Source organism: Staurois parvus, unplaced genomic scaffold, assembly GCF_062004578.1.
Source record: "Staurois parvus isolate SC_StPar_1 unplaced genomic scaffold, SC_StPar_1.0 ptg001028l, whole genome shotgun sequence".
NCBI classification, from domain to species: Eukaryota; Metazoa; Chordata; class Amphibia; order Anura; family Ranidae; genus Staurois; species Staurois parvus.
The window spans coordinates 1,163,439-1,183,788 of record NW_028318824.1 but is presented as its reverse complement, the minus strand read 5'-3'; the positions used below and the strand labels follow the sequence as shown (position 1 = coordinate 1,183,788).

The 20,350-nt window shown below is 43.3% G+C and overlaps 1 protein-coding gene across 1 annotated transcript in view; it reads right to left on the bottom strand.

The window, feature by feature from the left end:
• SEL1L3 (SEL1L family member 3) overlaps window positions 1-19,717 on the bottom strand; it is a 101,778-nt gene extending 82,061 nt beyond the window's left edge. The window contains exons 1-2 of the mRNA XM_089657798.1: window positions 19,534-19,717; window positions 9,085-9,640 (exon numbers count right to left, since the gene is read on the bottom strand). Of these exons, the coding sequence (XP_089513924.1) occupies window positions 9,085-9,640; window positions 19,534-19,599 (622 nt within the window). The 5' untranslated portion in view covers window positions 19,600-19,717. The remainder of the gene's footprint in view (window positions 1-9,084; window positions 9,641-19,533) is intronic.
• Between the last annotated feature and the right edge of the window lie 633 nt (window positions 19,718-20,350).

The following is a 20,350-nucleotide window of genomic DNA, read 5'->3' as shown; positions in this document are numbered from 1 at the left end:
TTCCTCCCACACTCCAAAGACATGCTGGTAGTTAATTGGCTCCTGTCTAAATTGGCCCTAGTATGTGTATGTATGAATGTAAGTTAGGGAGCTTAGATTGTACGCCCCAGTTAGGGACTGATGTGAATGTACAATATATATATATATATATACAGTATATATATATATGTAAAGCATTGTGTACATTGACGGCACTGCATAAGTACATGTAATAAATAAAAAATACATTCTGTGAGTTTCCTGATCACTGCCAGGTTCTGTTATCCTCAGCCTAGGATCCCTTCTACATATGTGCGTCACCCATCACATCTCTCCTCCATGGTGACAAGTTTGTCTACAATCGACAAATCATCTCCAATCTAATCCTATTAAAATTACAGAGAGAATACAGTGTGACATGTGTGATGATCTTCTGGAATCTCAGCTATGTGGACTTTTCGGTGACATTTCCTACTGTTGTCTCTGTAGACATGTCAGCTTTAACATATGTCTTGTATGATTAATGTCACTGCAAACAAGGAAATGAATGTTACACATCAGAACAGTGTAGGGATGGCACCATGACAAACCTTCTGCTTTCACTTCCTCACACTACTTTGCACCCGGACATCCACTTCCTATGCAAAATTGTGGGATTTTTGTTTAAATTGAAATAAAAGTTCAATCATTACATTTTTAGATCTGGATAGAGGCTGGGAGTGGTAGAATCACTGTCAAAATTCTGTCTTTGCCCAATATGAGCAAAGTATACTGTAGGTTCACTTTAAAGAGGAACTAAGGCTGGCCATACATTATACAATTTTCTTCAGAATTTTGCTTTAGATTTACCAAAAACCATATAATATGAGGACAAACCTAAACAACACTTTCAATTGTATCCAATTAGGCAGGCCCTTGCACTACATAGTTGAAGGTAAATCTAATGGAAATTGTGCAGAAATTGAACAGAAATTGTATAATGTATGGCCAGCCTAAATCTGCCTGTCCTTTACAGCCAGGGAAGCTGCCATCTTAACCTTTCTATGATCTGCAGTTGCCATGATGGTTCACATGTGATCAGCCATGATACCAGCCATCTGATGTCATTCAGTTCAGTTGAGAGCTGGCATAAGCACTCTAGTAACAGTAACGGCTCCTTTACATTTACTTTGCTCTTTGAAGATCAATCTGCATTGGGATCACTCTTCAGAGAGCATATGATTTGTGGTGAGGAGGTGTTGTATCATCTCCTCACCGCCTTCTTTAACCCCTTGAACCCCGCACTAGCATGTCACATCAGATGTGAGCGAGGGGGGTATAATTCCTGCCGTGACTGCAAAGCAAAGTATCATGTGTTCACCTTCCCCCACTGCCTCTGGAGCTAAAACAGTAGCAGTTAGGGGGTGGTAAAAATATGACTCAACCATGGAGTTTTACTGTCCCTCAATCGCTAGTGTGACTCTATGCCATTCTGCTTAGTATACAGAGCTGTACATTTAGAACTACATTCTGCGCACTGCACTCCATACTGCTGCTTAGTATGTGATAGGTACCATTTGCACGGGCGCTTTGCCACACTGCAAATCTATGGATTCCTGCTGCTGGGATTGATGGCTGTGTGCAGATAGCAGCTGTCAATGAGCCTGTACATGGCAATGACAGGCTGTTGGCAGCCATCTATGCTTGTCCAGGTGGTCACTGCCTCTGAAAACAGGCACAAATAGCTGTGGCTGTCGACAGCCTGTCATGGCCGAGCTCAATGGCAGCATCTATCTGCACGCAGGGCTCAATCCCAGCAGCAGCAATAAGAAGATTTGCAGCGTGTCAACACGTTTGGGTGAATGGTGCCTTATACTCCTCTCTGGTTCCCGGTATCGGTCATGCAGCAGGGATGGAAGCCTGTGAGTGCAAGGAATAAATGAAGTATTGCTGCTTAATCCTCGGCCTCTACAGAAAACACTCATTTACCAAGACAAAGGTTCCCTTTTGTTTTTACTGGAGTTCAACTGTAACGCTGTTCTGTATGTTCTTTTTTTCATACATCCTCACACGCTCTACATTGTGGTGTATTGTGTTCTGTGCGTTACAATATTTCATACTAGATAAAAATAGCTGCACTGTCCCTTTAAAAGTCAACCAAAAAAAGATTGTGAATGACTGAACCCCCATAACGACATTCATCTAAGTGCAAAATTTGTGAAATTACAATGATATGTGACAATGGAGCCACCTTATATGAATTCTACGTGACATGAAATAAACAATACATGCATATGAAAAAAATATGACAAAATAGAAGCCACTATAAAGTCCAAAAACCAATTGCGCTATCTCTTTGAACACTAGCGATTTCTTAAAGATAATAAAGATTAAATACATAATAAACACAGCAGTGAAAAAATACAGTAAACTTATCATCTAGGACATTCAAAAACATAGTCCATGTGTTGAGTGAAAATCAAGTGCTAGCAATTCACTGTGTAGACTTCAATGCTCTGACACCACAAATACACACCACATCCTTACCAGGTAGTTTGACCTCCTAATGCTTGTGGATAAACCATGCAACCAGGTCACCATGTAGGCAGGTTGCCTACTACTAGTTAGTTTAGATGCTGCCCCGGCTGGGAGGGATGGAGTTAACATTGTGCCACCATTTCCCGGGTCTTTGTTTTGGTGGGGGTTTTTTTTTATCCAACCCACTGGTTCTGTAACATATTAAAGGGGACAGGGGTCCGAGAGTCTAGTCCTGCTCTCAGATCTTGGCTAATTCCAGTTGGTCATGCGAATCCGGAATTCCTGCCAATGATCGCTTGGCTTCAGGAATCCTCTCCAATGCAGAAGGACTGCTGGGATCCGTTGTCCACCATGAAGATATCAAACCTGAATACTACCATCATGGGCTTGCCAAGAACGGACTCTTGCCTATCCAGGTATGCTGAGGCACCCAAGCCTGAGTTAGCGATTAGGGATGTTATGGAAGGACTGCGCACTTTGTTTGAAGCTGTAATGTTTGGAACTTTCAGTAAAGCTTTTGAACCTTTGTCCTTGCCTGGTATGAAGTTACTAAAGGGATGTATGTAAGTAACAGGCACATTCTGCACTTAGCCTACAACGTGGGTTGAGTTAAAGCATAATGGAAGACAGAAAGGGGTTACCAAGGTGGGGCAGCACAGTGGCTAAGTGGTTGGCACTTCTGCCTGGCAGTACTAGGGTCATTGGTTCAAATCCCAACCACAGCACCAACTGCCTGGAGTTTGCATGTTCTCCCTGTGCCTGCGTGGGTTTCCTCTGGGTACTCCGGTTTCCTCCCACACCCCAAAGACATGCTGGCAGGTTAATTGGCTCCTGTCTAAATTGGCCTTTGTATGCATGAATGTAAGTTAGGGACCTTAGATTTTACACCCCTTGAGGGTTAGGGACTGATGTGAATGTACAATATATATGTAAAGCGCTGCGTAAATTGACAGCACTATATAAGTACCTGAAATAAATAAATAACAGAGGTCTAATAGATGGTACATGCAGCCTTTTGTGAAGCCTGTACCTGTGATAGGTGGAACATCTTCTTGCAGAGAGAGAGTTGCTGTCAGAATTATCTCAACTGGCGGTCTGTCTCCAATAGCAATGGGAGCGGATCAGCGCTCAGAGTTCTCCATCCTGTGCATTAGGTACAGAAGGGGAAATGTGTGCGTTCGCGGAGCCCGCGCTAGGAGCATGGCGAGGCCCCATTTTGTTACCGGGTGTGAGGTAGTGGAGATACACTGGACAGGTGGAGTGGGCATAGGCTCAGTGTGTACCTCCTAAATGCAACAATGACACGGGGACGAGAGAGTTAACTGGAGGATGGTTATTGGTAAAGTGTACACGATGTGCATGGTGTACGGCCAACTCTAAAGTTGGGGGTTTGCCTTAAAGTTGAGTTATCCCTGAAAGCGACCTCTACCTTGTTCCAGGGCATTGGTGAGCATGGCATAAAAACCCACCCAAAAAACCCACCCCCAGTTTGGCCTCTCATGTGACCCACGCTTGGTGCCCAATGAGGAAGGAAACATAGACGAAGTACCATCCACATGCCCTACAACTGAGCAGCCATGAGGAGAGATATCACTACTCTACAGCACCCATTAGTCAAGCGTTCAATCCCTTTTGGATGATGTTGCCAGCACCCCAACCGATCACAATAGTTATGGTCCCAAATGACATGGAGGAAAGTACAGAAACTATAGTGCATTAACTTTTATTACAAAAAATGCTTTATTTAATTAAAATACTGATGTCACAATCCAACTATGCCACTGTGCATTTGTGGTGTCGGAGCACTGAAGTCTACACAGTCTGCACAGTGGTTTGCTAGCACTTGATTTTCAATCAACACATGGACTGTGTTTTTGAATGTCCTAGATCAGTTGTCTCCAAACTGCTGTCCAGAGGCCAGATGTGGCCATTTGCCTGTTTTTATCCGGCCATTGGGGCACTATTTCATCCACTGATACCAACAATGGAACAAAATTCTCCCCACTAACCAATGATGGGGCACAATTCCTCCCAGTGACACCAATAATGGGGCCTAATGACACCAATAATGCGTCACATTTCTTCCCACTGACACCAACAATTGGGTGCTCTTCCTTTCTCTGACACCAAAGATGGGGCATTGGTTATTCCAACTGACATCAGGACCTTTTCTACTCCCAATACCCAAAGCCCGGCCCCCCTAAAGTCCGAAGGACAGCAAATTGGCCCTTTCTTTGGAGACCCCTGTCCTAGATTATAAATTTACTGTATTTTTTCACTGCTGTTGTTATGTATTTAATCTTAATTATCATGAAGAAATCGCTAGTGTTCATAGAGATAACGCGATTGGGTATTGGTCACATGATTTGTGAACTTTATAGTGGCTGAACTTTTCTTCTACTTTGTTATAATTTCTTCTTATGCATATCTTGTTTATTTTATGTCACATCAAATTTATACAAGGAGGAGCAATTGTCAGCTAACATTGCAATTTCACAGATTTTGCTCTTAGATGAATGTCTTTGTGGTGGTTCAGTCATTCACAAGCTTTTCTCAGTTGACTTTTAAAGAGACAGTGCAACCATTTTCATCTACAGTAGTATATACCAGTTGCTGTATTCTGGCAATTACAGAGTGCTGCTGTCCTTTGTATTTGTACTTATATTTTCAGTTTGTGACACTAAGCGCAGAGTTCTTTTTTTATCAATCTATATTTCATGCCTGCAAGCAACACAGGGCCATGCTCCAATGACATCACTTCATTAAAACAAGCTTTACTGAATTAAGTGGTCATACACTGAGTCTTCACCTGAGAATTTAGTCCCTGCAATTAAGTCGGTAAAAGTGAAGCATGTCAGGGACAGGCACTTCTCAAGCCTACCGTGTGACCACTTGGTTCAGTAAAGCTTGTTTTTCCTTTGTGACGTCATTGCCGTGCAGCCTTTTGTTTATTACATGGATGACACACGGAGAGGGGACAGTGTCTCATGGTCGGCATCCTGGTTCACCTACAACTGAAAAGAACGTTTGCAGTTTGGAGCGACGTCAATTTTCTGCTACTAACTATAATCCATGCTCTGTGCACTTCTCCAGCCAGAAAATGAGTGGTGGCTCTATCTGACCTGCTGCAGCTTCTAATGCACACTGTGAAGACATTCAGTGTGCAGGGAAATGAAAGTAAGCAATTTCAGCAAAGGAGAGGAGACTGTACAATTAATCAAGGCTGAAGGTATGGCTGGAGCTTTAAAAATCTACCCTGAACAGAAAGTTCCTTTTACACAAAGCCTGCCCCAGCTTTACACCGGAAATAAAATATTAGTTTTGGGATGTCTTCTTATAAACCCTGCAGTCACCCTGAGTATAACATTTTCTGGTCACTGTGCATGCAAAGAGAGCTTTTAATGGAGATCTAGTGTTCTAGTGAAGAACAGTAACAGGAAAAAATGACATGTGTAACCCCAGGTTCCTTCATCAGCCCAGTCCGACCTACTAGAGGGACTGTAGATGAGATAACCAGTAATCAGATAATAGTTTATTTGCATATCCTTGTTAAACCAGATTCCAGACCTACTCTTCCTGCTGTAATAAATCCTTTAGATAACATTACATGGGTGGTGCAAATGGTTGCAAATGTAAGGGTTTTTCAGTTTATTCCTCAGGAATCAAGGTTAAACGCAAGGATTGTTATGGGATTTGCAATCAATAAGGTTGCTTTCACACTAATCAGCTTTTCTTCTGTTCTTGCGTTACATAGTTACATAGTTAGCCTGGCTGATAAAAGACAAAAGTCCATCCAGTTCAACCATAGAAAAAAAAAGTTATAATCCTATACCCACAGTTGATCCAGAGGAAGGCAAAAAAAAAAAACCTAGCAAAGCACGATCCAATTTGCTACTGCTGGGAAAAAAATTCCTTCCTGTTCCCCCGAGAGGCAGTTGGATATTCCCTGGATCAACTTTACCTATAAATGTTAGTATCCAGTTATAGTCTGTGTAACTAAGAAAGAATCCAGACCTTTTTTTTGAAAAAGTGGCAGAAAACGCATGACTATTAAATCCTATGGAACTCTTTAGACTGGTCAGGTGCGGGTCTAATGAGTGCCGATATCTTCTAAAATGAATATTTTTTCTCCACAAGGGATAAAAATCCTCTTCCTCCACTTAATACCCTCGAAAAAATATAAATTGCGTATAGTGCGTTATCTACAATGCATGATATCCAACACACCAAAACGCACTTACAAAGATAGTGCTAATATGTGCAAAAATCACTCCACTGTGTGTGCACCTCTAAGCATCCATCATCCTTACTCTTACCCTCTCACAAATTTTAAAAAGCTTCCACAAAATCCTTCCTTCGTGGTTGGGCTCCTATATCTATCCAGTTTCGTATAGGAAACGTACCTCCGAAGGAATTGCATATAGTGTCATATCTTCAAATCAATACTTTCACTCTGTTCATGCTCCCCTCATAACATAAACTTCCAGTGCTAGTGAACACACTGACCACCGCCTCCTCTCTTATGCACCTTACCAGACGATAAAATCCACTTACATAGAAAAGAGGGCTCCTCTCAGTCTACAGATCATCCAGTTCTCAATGGCATCTTAACATGTAGCAAAGTACAACCAAAACAGTGTAGTAGGTAAGGATGGGGATATGGCCGCTCCGTAACTTCCGGTTTACGTCCGACGTCATTACTGACACGTTTCATCGCTTCCGACTTCATCTGAACCTCAGATGAATTTGGAAGTGACGAAACGCGTCAGGTCGTGACGTCAGACATAAACCAGAAGGTACGGCGCAGCCATTTTGGAAAAGGTTTTTCATACTGCTTGCTATTTCTATACATTCTGAGACACCTTGTCTTTCTTGTAACCGCAATTTTATTATTAAAGAAGCCATATCCCTATCCTTGTCTACTACACTTTGTGAGAGGGTAAGAGTAAGGATGACGGATGGTTAGAGGTGCACACACGGTGGAGTGATTTTTGCACATAGATAATGCACTATATGTGTTGTAGATAATGCACTATTATATTTTTTCGAGGGTATTAAGTGGAGGAAGAGGATTTTATCACCTGTGGAGGAAGAATATTCGTCAAGAAGATATCGACACTACTGGGTGTTTAAAACACAGAGACCCTGACTAAAAGCTGGACTGTGCATTTTGGACTTTCGGGGGAGAAAGTATATATTTTGGCATTGGGGGTTTTTATTTATTTTTTGTGTTAGCAAATAGTATCACACCGGTACATGTATTTATTTATTCAAAGTTCTGCTTCTTGCATTTTTGGTGTATGTTTGGTGTGGTGAAAAGAAAAACGCACCTCCCCTTTAAAATGAATGAAAAATGCATCAAAAATGCACCAGAAACGCTGAAAAAACACAGCAAAACTGCATATGCATTTTTACTGCATTCTTAGCAGGCAGAATAAATGAATTGTAAACAAGTATGCAGCGCTAAGCGTTTTTAGCTCATTTTGTGTTTTTGGGAGGTGCCTGCTGTCTTGAGGGAGAATGCAGCAAAAACACAGCAGAAACCCATAAAAAAATGCAAGGACTGCATTTTTAATGTGTTTTCGCTGCATTTCCACTGAAGTCTATGGAACCAAAAATGCAACCCGTTGCGGGAAAAAAAGTCTCTGACCCTGTCCAAAAAATGCACCGGTGGAAAATGCAGAGATGTGAACATGACCCATAGGAAACCACATTAAAGGATAAGTTCACCATTAGTAACATGTTACATTCATATACTTGTTACAAAAGGACCTGTTGAAGCGCTGTGGTAGATCATTAATTACCCCTTTCAGAGTGTATCTGCTTACCCATATGAAGTATAGGCTGACAACTCACATGGATTGTCTGCAGGAGTCCTGCATGGCATTAGTGATCTGTTGATCGCTGGTGCAATGCTTTACAGGCTCCCCCCAAAAAAATAGTAAATGCAAAAAAAATGTGCATTTATTATTTTTTGTTAAAAGGTGAACTTGTCCTTTAAATGGACTGTGGTGCTTTTCTGCAAAACCGAAAACGCACTGAAAAACCCATAGGTGTGAACCAGGCCTTAGGAAAAAATTCACACTGAAAAATGCAGGAAAAATGGATGTACATTTACATCAATTTTATTGATGCATTGTTGCACTTTTTGATGTGCGTTGATACCCATTTTAGTGTACATTAAAGTGCTATGCATTTTGCAAGTTTCCTGTGGCATCACATCCTGTTCCTATCTGTGAGTTAGAGAAAGACTGAGCTGCGCAAGACTGAGCTGCGCAAGACTGAGCTGCGCAAGACTGAGTTGCGCTGCGTTGATGTGCATTTTTCATGTGTTTACATGAGTTGTGCATACATGTTGCATATTGACCCAACGTGATTCAGGTCAACGCAGCATTGTGTTTTGAATAGGACACAATTGTTTTTTAGGTGTCTAGATTTTGATCTGCATTTTACAAATACGTTGAAATGCCGATTAATGCACTAGTGTGAAATAGCCCAAAAAAAAAAAAATTGTGATTAGTTCTACTTTCATGCACGATGACCTTTTTTATTATTTTCAGAAACCGGAAGTACATACCGTCAACTTACCTGTTTCAAATGGACACACAGATATGGATTTTTCTCTTTGCCTCCACCTGTGCTCTAAGTACCATGATATACATATCTGATGATCTTTGTAAGGACGTTGATGCGGTGGACTAATATTGATCACTTTGAAAGTCTTTGCTGCTGCATAGAAAAGAGTTTCATTGTGTCTGGAGTCCCGTTGTAGATGGTCGCTGTGCACCACCCAAGCTCGGAGTGCGGCGTAGTACATGTCAATGCTGTGCTGCATGATACCGTCACTCCTGTACACCATGGCACTGGGAAGCATCAAGCTCACCAAGCGGCTCCGTAGCTCATGGACGTGTTTCTCATTCTTCCAAGACTTTTTAAATACTACAATCCCAGTTCTAAACTCTGAGGAAGCCACCACATCCATGTGCACCGTGCAAGGCCGGGTACACAGATATTTCACGGAAATGTTTGCATTGGCAAGAGTCTTTGGAAAGTTCTCAAAAGTGACATAGTCTCTATTATTCAAGTACCGTTGGGATTGTTGGGTCACAGATGTGGTCTCCTTGGTGGAGCACAGAAATGGAACCTGGATGAAAAAACAAAATGGATTTACTTTAAACGTTTTTGTACAAATACAATATATTAGAATGGATTAGTCATTAAAAATGCAAAAATCTACAACAATTTAAAGACAATTTGATGTCTACATATATTGATGCATACAGACACAAAGCTGCAGTCTAGTACAAAATGTTCAACCCCGGTCTAATACACACCTGTAATGAAGTGTATCCCAGGTCCTGCAGGCCCCTCTGTGATGCTGGATTCCCCTACAGCTGGAATATTACAGAGATACCAGGATGAAGGCTGCAACTGTGAAGGATTTCTGTTCCCTCAGCCATTCACAAAACTTCTAGTATTACAACTTTAGAATGTAAGGTGTCCTGTGAATGGAGGAGGGGTGGATGAATGATAGGAGGGCTCCTGCAGTGATCTGATGAACTGCTGCTCTTACTCGATCCCACTCTGCGATCTTGCTCTCTGACATGATTGAGAGCCTTCTGTCTCTAGTTCCTGCAGCCAGATCCCTAATGACGCACATGTGTCGTCCCAGGAGAGGAGCCTGGGGGCTCTGTCATTCTCACCTAGGTGAGGGATATATAAAAGATGGGGGCCAATGATCATTGGAAATATTTTTTTACTATGACTACTGGCTCCATCTAGTAGCTATAATGTATTATTTTCCTGATTCACTCTATTCAGTAGGAATAAAAGCATTCAACCTGGAGGAAAAATACCATATTAACAATTTGAGGGTTTTTTTCTTGGAAATTGGCTTTAAAGCTCATTTACTGTTTGTTCATGTTAGATCATTTTTCTCAAATAAAGTTTACCTAAGCAAGCTTCATGGTGAAATTTCAGGCTAATAATGCATCTAAAAAAGCTTGCATGTGCAGTAGGAAGGTGGCTGTGTCTTACTATATGGAGGGACCCCAGTCACTAAGAATGCAAGATGAAGGAAGCTGTGTGTTACTATATGGAGGAACCCCAACCACTAAGATAGGAGGATGAAGGGAGCTGTGTGTTACTATATGGAGGAACCCCAGTCACTAAGAATGCTGGATGAAGGGAGCTGTGTGTTACTATATGGAGGAACCCCAGTCACTAAGAATGCTGGATGAAGGAAGCTGTGTGTTACTATATGGAGGAACCCCAACCACTAAGAATGCTGGATGAAGGGAGCTGTGTGTTACTATATGGAGGAACCCCAGTCACTAAGAATGCTGGATGAAGGGAGCTGTGTGTTACTATATGGAGGAACCCCAGTCACTAAGAATGCTGGATGAAGGGAGCTGTGTGTTACTATATGGAGGAACCCCAACCACTAAGATAGGAGGATGAAGGGAACTGTGTGTTACTATATGGAGGAACCCCAACCACTAAGATAGGAGGGTGAAGGGAGATGTGTGATACTATATGGAGGAACCCCAGTCACTAAGAATGCTGGATGAAGGGAGCTGTGTGTTACTATATGGAGGAACCCCAGTCACTAAGAATGCTGGATGAAGGGAGCTGTGTGTTACTATATGGAGGAACCCCAGTCACTAAGAATGCTGGATGAACGGAGCTGTGTGTTACTATATGGAGGAACCCCAGTCACTAAGAATGCAGGATGAAGGGAGCTGTGTGTTACTATATGGAGGAACCCCAACCACTAAGATAGGAGGATGAAGGAAGCTGTGTGTTACTATATGGAGGAACCCAAGTCACTAAGAATGCAGGATGAAGGGAGCTGTGTGTTACTATATGGAGGAACCCCAGTCACTAAGAATGCTGGATGAAGGGAGCTGTGTGTTACTATATGGAGGAACCCCAACCACTAAGATAGGAAGATGAAGGGAACTGTGTGTTACTATACGGAGGAACCCCAGTCACTAAGAATGCTGGATGAAGGGAGCTGTGTGTTACTATATGGAGGAACCCCAACCACTAAGATAGGAGGATGAAGGGAACTGTGTGTTACTATATGGAGGAACCCCAACCACTAAGATAGGAGGGTGAAGGGAGATGTGTGATACTATATGGAGGAACCCCAGTCACTAAGAATGCTGGATGAAGGGAGCTGTGTGTTACTATATGGAGGAACCCCAGTCACTAAGAATGCTGGATGAAGGGAGCTGTGTTTTACTATATGGAGGAACCCCAGTCACTAAGAATGCTGGATGAACGGAGCTGTGTGTTACTATATGGAGGAACCCCAGTCACTAAGAATGCTGGATGAAGGGAGCTGTGTGTTACTATATGGAGGAACCCCAACCACTAAGATAGGAGGATGAAGGAAGCTGTGTGTTACTATATGGAGGAACCCAAGTCACTAAGAATGCAGGATGAAGGGAGCTGTGTGTTACTATATGGAGGAACCCCAGTCACTAAGAATGCTGGATGACGGGAGCTGTGTGTTACTATATGGAGGAACCCCAGTCACTAAGAATGCAGGATGAAGGGAGCTGTGTGTTACTATATGGAGGAACCCCAGTCACTAAGAATGCAGGATGAAGGGAGCTGTGTGTTACTATATGGAGGAACCCCAGTCACTAAGAATGCAGGATGAAGGGAGCTGTGTGTTACTATATGGAGGGACCCCAACCACTAAGATAGCAGGATGAAGGGAGCTGTCTGTTACCATATGGAGGGACCCCAAACACTAGGATAGCAGTATGAAGGGAGCTGTATGTTACTATATGGATAAATCCCAAACACTAGGATAGCAATATGAAAGGAGCTAGCTGTCTGTTACTATATGGAGGGACCCCAACCACTAAAATAGCAGGATGAAGGTAACTGTCTGTTACTATATAGAGGGACCCCCAACCACTAGGATAGCAGTATGAAAGGATCTATTTGTTACTATAGAGAGGGACCCCCAACTACTAAGATAGCAATGTGATGGGAGCTGTCTATTACTATATTGAGGAACCCCAAACACTAAGATAGAAGTATGAAGGGGTCTCTCGGTTACTATATTGAGGAACCCCAAACACTAAGATAGAAGGATGAAAGGAGCTGTCCGTTAGTATATGGGGGGACTCCAACCACTAAGGCAGTTTTATAAAGGGAGCTATCTGTTACTATATGGGGGGACCCCAAACCACTAAGGCAGTTTTATAAAGGAAGCTATCTGTTACTATATGAGGGGACCCCAACCACTAAGACAGTTTTATGAAGGGAGCTATCTGTTACTATATGGGGGGACCCCAACCACTAAGGCAGTTTTATAAAGGGAGCTATCTGTTACTATATGGGGGGACCCCAACCACTAAGACAGTTTTATGAAGGGAGCTATCTGTTACTATATGGGGAGACCCAAACCACTAAGGCAGTTTTATAAAGGGAGCTATCTGTTACTATATGGGGGGACCCCGACCACTAAGACAGTTTTATGAAGGGAGCTGTCTGTCACTATATAAAGGGGCCCTATCAACTAGGATAGAAGGATGAAGAAATCTGTCTGTTACTATATGGGGGACCCCAAGCACTAAGATAGCAGGATGAAGGGATCTGTCTGTTGCTATAGGGAGGGACCCCAACCACTAAGACAGCATCAAGAAAGGTGCAGTTTTGACATAAGGTCCCCATACACCTAAGCTGGTAATTCTGCACACTGCCATAGACAGATTATCATTCAGTCATCACTTGATTGATTAGTAGGTATCAATTAGGACCTGAACCTCAACCATCTACAAGAAGATCAGACAGCAGAAAGCCCCTGGACATCATACATATACCGGGGGCTTTGTAAAACAGGACCGATAGGATTTGTGACCAATTAAACTAATGGTAGAGGGTCAGAAGAGAGATGTTTTCTAGAAATGAGCTGAATCTGTCCTTCAAGTGCTTCACATGACTGACTAATTGAAGAGTAGTAATAACAGGGATTACAAATCCCAGAGGCTGAAAGATTAGCAACAGAGCTCTAGGATACGAGAACCTTCCAAACATGCCAAGTGCAGAGCCACAATCACTGCTTCTCTGAACCAGCCAAGAAATGACTATAGACTAGTATGGAGAGGGAGGTGATTACATAGCTGTCCTCAATGGATTGTGAATAAAATCATAGTGTTTATAAGGCATTCATGGTACATTACCCATTTGTTTAATTACAAAATGCTCCTTTTGTTAAAACCCAGAATTAGAGAAAATCTACCCCTGCAGTGCCCCCCCCCCAAAATGCAAGGGCTAAATGAGGTCTAGGGGGGACTGCAGTACTTACCTTACACCCCACTCCAGTAGTTCCAGCGCTCTCCCTTTGGTGCTCTGGGCCATGGGTGATCTCTATGGATCATCATCTACAAAAACTATGAATCCTGCATTGTGGGGTTGATTTACTAAAACTGGAGAGTGCATAATCTGGTGTAGCTGTGCATGGTAGCCAATCAGCTTCTAACTTCAGCTTGTTCAATTAAGCTTTGACAAAAAAAACTGGAAGCTGATTGGTTTACATGCAGAACTGCACCAGATTTTGCACTCTTCAGTTTTAGTAAATCTGCCCCTGTGTGTAGAGGAGGCAGGCATGGGAGTGCAGACAGCCTACAGAAGCGAGGAAAAAGGCTGGCTGTACATTAGTGAATTCTCAGACTAACGTTCATATACATTTTTGTACATACGGCTGGAGATTTGGTTAGGACCAATGGTGTCCTCAATGCTGAGAAATGCAGGAAGATACTTATCCATCATGCCATACCATCATGGAGGTGTGGCCCCATATTTATTCTGCAGCAGGACATACAGCTAATGTCATTAAAGGGGAACTTTGCCCAACTTTGCCTCCTCCTACCCCTCTCTTCTCTCATATTTGTTTTTTTTTTTGCGGGGAGGAATAGGTAACTGATTTTGACAGGTACCCGCTCTCACTTCCGTTCTGACCGCCTAGTCGATCGAAGCGGAAGTTCCTCTTTAAAAACTATCTTCAGTGTAAAGAAGAACAAGGAGTCCTGGAAGTGATGATTTGGCCCCCACAGAGCTCAGATCTCATCATCATCGAGTCTGTCTGGGATTACATGTAGAGGCAGAAGGATCAGAGGCAGCCTACATCCACAGAACTGTGGTTAGGCCTCCAAGATGCATGAAACAACCTACCTGCCGAGTTCCTTCAAAAACTGTGTGCAAGTAAACCTAGAAGAACTGATGCAGTTTTGAATTCAAAGGGTGGTCACACCAAATATACATTTGATTTGGATTTATTTTCTGTTAATTTACTTTCCATTTTGTTAACACAGTGGTAAACCACAAAAAAAAAAAAAATTCAAAACAATCTTCTTCTTGCAAGTTCAGAGCATAATGTGCTAGTGTGCATTGCATACGTGTACATTATAAAAAAGACTTGTCTGAAAACGAAGCCCTCCATCGGAGAGCTGTCACGGCTCCCTGAGGCCTCCGTCTTCACCCAGTCTTCATTCGGGGTTCACAAGCTGCACCCATCTGATTGGCCGAGCCAAGTCATCACTCCTGCATATATGCGAACGGAGTTTTGGCCACAGCACGGCTCTCTCAATGGATGGCACGCCATCCATTGAGAGCTCGGTGCACTTGTACAGAAAATATCTCCTGAACGTTGCAAATTTAGGAGGTATTCACAGTACCTACAGGTAAGTCTTATTAACTAGTTCCCAACTGCGCTATAGCTGAAGGACGGCTACAGCGTGGTTGTGTAATCCTGGGACGACTTACATGGAAGTCATTACAGAACACGCCCCCCTGCGCGTCCCCAGCGGTGCACCCGGCGGCGCCGGTGATCGCTGTCCTACAGACACAGCTGATAACGTGATACAGTAAACGGCCAATCATGGAGGCCTTTTAACACGTGATCAGCTGTGTCCAATGACACAGCAGATCACTGGGTAAATACAGTTGCCAGTTATTGGTTGCACTTTCCTCACGCTGTGAGTACCACAGAGAACCGGCAATTGTCAGCAAAGGGATCGGCACTGATCATCAGGGCACTGATGATCAGTGCCCTTATGTTCAGTGCCACCCACCTGTGCCCTGCAGTGCCACCCATCTGTGCCCAGCAGTGCCACCCACCTGTGCCCTGCAGTGCCACTCACCTGTGCCCATCAGTGCCACCCACCTGTGCCCATCAGTGCCACCCACATGTGCCCAGCAGTGCCACCCAGCTGTGCCCAGCAGTGCCACCCACCTGTGTCCTGAAGTGCCACCCACCTGTGCCCATCAGTGCTATCCCAGCTGTGCCCTGCAGTGCCACCCACCTGTGCCCATCGGTGCCACCCACGTGTGCCCTGCAGTGCCACCCACCTGTGCCCATCAGTGCTGCCTATTAGTGCTGCCCATCAGTGCCGCCCATCATTGCTGCCCATCAGTGCCACTCATCAGTGTTCAGCAATGCCATCCACAAGTGCTGCCCATCAGTGCCGCCTATCAGTGCCTCCTCATCAGTGCTGCCTATCAGTGCCCATCAGTGCTGCCTATCAGTGCAGCCTCATCAACTCACATCAGTGATAGAGAAGAATTACCTGTTTGCAAAATTTATAATAGAAACAAAGAAAACCTTTTTTTGCCAAAATGTTTGCTCTTTTTTTGTTTATAGCGCAAAAAATAAAACACCCAGCGGCACGTAAATACCACCAAATAAAGCTCTATTTGTGTGAAACAAAATTATAAAAATTTCATATGGGTACAGTGTTGCATAACCGTGCAATTATCATTCAAGGTGCGACAGCTCTGAAAGCTGAAATCTGGCCTGGGCAGGAAGGGGGTATAAGTGCCCTGTAGGCAAGCGGTTAAAGACTTACCTGTAGCTAAAAGTTGCAAAATAGAGTTGACTTCCACTTTAAATAACATTTTCTTTTATCTGGAGGAGGGAAGGAGGGGTTTTCTCAGCTAACCACACCCTACATGCCTGTGCTAAGGGCAGATGGATTCCAGGAAGTACCTGTAAATGCTACATGAACCATCTGCCTTATTTAAGAGAGATGCAGCTAGAAATGCTCTGGGGGTGTTTTTAAAACTGATTTCTCAACAAAATAAAGCAAGAAGCATTAAGCTGAAAGCTTTAACCTCCTCGCGTTGGCCGCACGCAAATGTGCGGAATCCCCTGGCGAGTGCTCAGCGCACACGTGCGGGGTTTGCAGTGCATGTACACCCAGTGCCCTAGCTGTGGAATCACTGTTTACATGTGGCCAATGTCAGCAGAAATCAGAACTGCCTGAAGACTTCAGAGATATATGATGTTCATATCTCAGGGGCCTGTGGACATTGCAGCTATGTTCTTCTTACCTAGGCAAGAAATGGAGAATGGAGGGGAAGAAAGGGGAAAAGTGAAATTTACAAAACAAAAAGGTTTTCCATTTAGTAAACTCGGGGGGTAAACGATAAAGTTAAACTCTCAATGTAACACTCTGAGCACAATAAAATAAACATTCTCCAGTAAACTCCAGCACCTGCAGTTTACAACTTTCAATGCTGCTGGCTCCTGCTTTCTCAGTGTGGCTTCCCTAAACTTCTGGTCTTCAAAGGAAAGAGCTAACAGTTGACAGCGCAGATTGGAGTGCCCTGCTATTCTAGTCTACAGGGCTGTGTGTTTCTATTGATGCACACAATGGAGGGCAGTGGTCTCCAAACTGCGAACTGGGGGCCGGGTGTGGTCTTTACCTGCCTTTATCAGGTCTTCGGGGCACTATTCTTCCCTCTAAAACCAATGATGGGCCAACAACGCAATGGAGTTTATTTACTAAAGCTGGAGAGTGCAAAATCAGGCTCACTTCTACATAGAAACCAATTAGCTTCCAAGTTTATTGGCAAAGCATAATTAAACAAGCTGATTGGTTTCTATGCAGAATTGAGCCTGATTTTGCACTCTCCAGCTTTAGTAAATAAACCCCATTGTTTACTCTCACTGACATTGGGGCATTTTCAATTCCCACTGGCCACGGTTTGGCCCCTCTAAAGCCTGAAGGATAGTTATATGGCCCTTTGTTTGAAAGGTCTGGAGACCCCTGGTGTAGGGTGACACCACTCTAGTCCCTGCATCCAAGGGTGGCTCCATAGAATGTTGTAAGAGAAAGGAGCCACCTTGAAACAGGAAACCTGGGGCAGCGGCAATAGCACCAGCTTAAACTGGAACATAGATAAGGATTAAGGCTACTTTCACACTGATCAACCGCAAAAACGCATAGGCGTTTTTACTACGCTTTTGCCGCGCTTTCTGATCATTTTTAAAGGACGTGTGACCTAAAAACTGCACCAAAAACACTTCTCAGAGGCGTTTTTCTGGCATTTTCCATTGATTTCAATGGGAATAGGTGTTTTTGGGGCAGTTATTATTATTATTATTATTATACAGTATTTATAAAGCGCCAATAGTTCGCTCAGCAGTTGTTTTAACTCCCCAAACATGCCCCAAAGATGCTGCAAGCAGGAGTTTTTACACCGCACCGCAAGCGCAATGCTTCAGTGTGAAAACATACATAGGTATACATTCAAATAAATAGGGAAGCATTTTTCTTCAGCTTTTCAGGCGCTTTTTTTTAATACAAAAACGCTTTAAAAACTCCTCAGTGTGAAAATAACCCAACACCCTGGTCTCATCAAGACCGACTTTGAAAACGTGGGACTTACAGTGAGGTTGCACGATTTCAAAGTCAGGTGACCTGCCGATTTCAGGTGCGATTTGCAAGACATCTGACACAGATGTCTATGAAAATCGCACCAAAAGTAGTGCATGTACTCTTTTAGAAATTGATGCGGCTCCAACCAAGTCGGTACTGCACCGATATGACAGCTGTAATAGCAGACAATAGGGTGTGACATGGCCTACAATTTGCAAGTCGCATGGCCTGCAAATTGTATGTCGAGTTGCACCCAGTGTGACCGATGTATTTTTTTGAGCGGTATTTATTCCAGGAAATATTTATTTGGAAGTATTTATTAGGAGGTATTTTTTGGAAAGGTTTTTTTTTCTGAGAGTTATTTATTCAGAGATATTTATTCCGAGAGCTATTTATTCAGAAGTATTTATTCGGATGTATTTTTTGGAGAGGAATTTATTTCGAGAGTTATCTATTCAGAGGTATTTCTACAAAGGTATTTATTTGGAGAGGTATTTATTCCAGGAATTATTTATTCGGAGGCATTTTTTGGAGATGTATTTATTCCGAGAGCTATTTATTCAGAAGTATTTATTCGGATGTACTTTTTGGAGAGGTATTTATTCCGAGAGTTATCTATTCAGAGGTATTTCTGCAAAGGTATTTATTTGGAGAGGTATTTATTCCAGGAATTATTAATTCAGATGTATTTTTTGGAGAGGTACTTATTCCGAGAGTTATCTATTCAGAGGTATTTCTACAAAGGTATTTATTTGTAGAGGTATTTCTTCCAGGAATTATTTATTCTGAGGCATTTCTTCCCATCCAGTGAGTCAGCCCGCAGCTGTCTAATGCCCATTGTATTCTTCTAATGAATGTAACAACTCCCCTTTAACACAAGTCCAGTTCAGGAAAGGAGGATTTTCTGGTTCAGTTATTCAGGACAAAAACCAGGAACATTTCCAGGAAAAAAAAGAAGAAAAAAGCAATTCCAGGGCAAACCTGCAACGCCTGCCTGTTTGGAAATCAGGAAAGTATTGTCAATAAGACGTCAGCGTGCAATCATATACACACTGTACTGTATAGGTAGAGAAGTGTGCTGTGTTGTCTATGGTCAGAGTACAGGGTGTGATGACTCCAACCTGCACAGTGACTGATCTACATTATGACACACAGGAATGTGATCACCAATCAGGAAATCAGACAAGTCATGGATTAGATGTATCTCTACTACTCCATGATGGCCATACACAGAGCTATAGATGGACACAGACATAGATACAGACACAGAACACATATGTAAGCAGACAGCACACAGGGCATCCTATGATAACAGCAGGAAAGGAGCACTAGATGAGTGTCAGTGTGTCCTCACCATGAACAGTATGAAGAGGGATCCCCTGACATGTTGCAGCCTCTGATTGCAGGATCTCTCCTCCATTCTCCCTCGATCGCTCCTCTTCCTCTCTGACTCTTCTTCTGCACAGGGGAGGGGGCGGGGCCAGGCTGCCAGGTGGAAGCAGGGTGAGTCTTGTGTACTCAGGCAGGTGTCACATCGATCTTCCCAGCCTCTCCCCTGCCACCTGCTGGCGGCCTGCGTGTACTGCAGCACGGCGTATTATTAGCGGGCTGACGTAGAGATATAAATCCCAATGAATGACAGACACACAGGAAAAGGGACAGCAGAGGCACACCAAGTGATTCATCAAGTCTGCCCCTTTCGTCTTGTTTTTTTCATCGTTTGTCCCAAGAATGTTTAAAGCTGAACTCCGGGGAAAAAAATATTTTACACAATTGCTATGCACCAATGAATTAAAGTGATATTAAAGGCTATTTTCTTGTTTTAAAATAAAAAAGAGGTTATACTTACCTGATGTGTGCAATGATATTGCACAGAGTGGTTGCTTACCACCTTCTTGGTGGTCTTCCATCGGCGCTGTCTGCTCCTTCGAGCCTGGTGCACCCTTAAGCTGGGCTGTGTGCATCCATAGACACACACAGCACCAGCAATCCATCCCACCTCTCCCCACTCCCTCCGCACAGAAGTTTGACTGACAGCAGAAGGAGCCTATGGCTACAGCTACTCTCAATGTCTCCTGTGGAACCAGGAAGAGAGGAGAGCAGGACTGGAGGCAGGATATCACAGGAAAAGTGAGAGGTGTCGGGTTGTTTAGGGTTGGGGGTGGACAGTT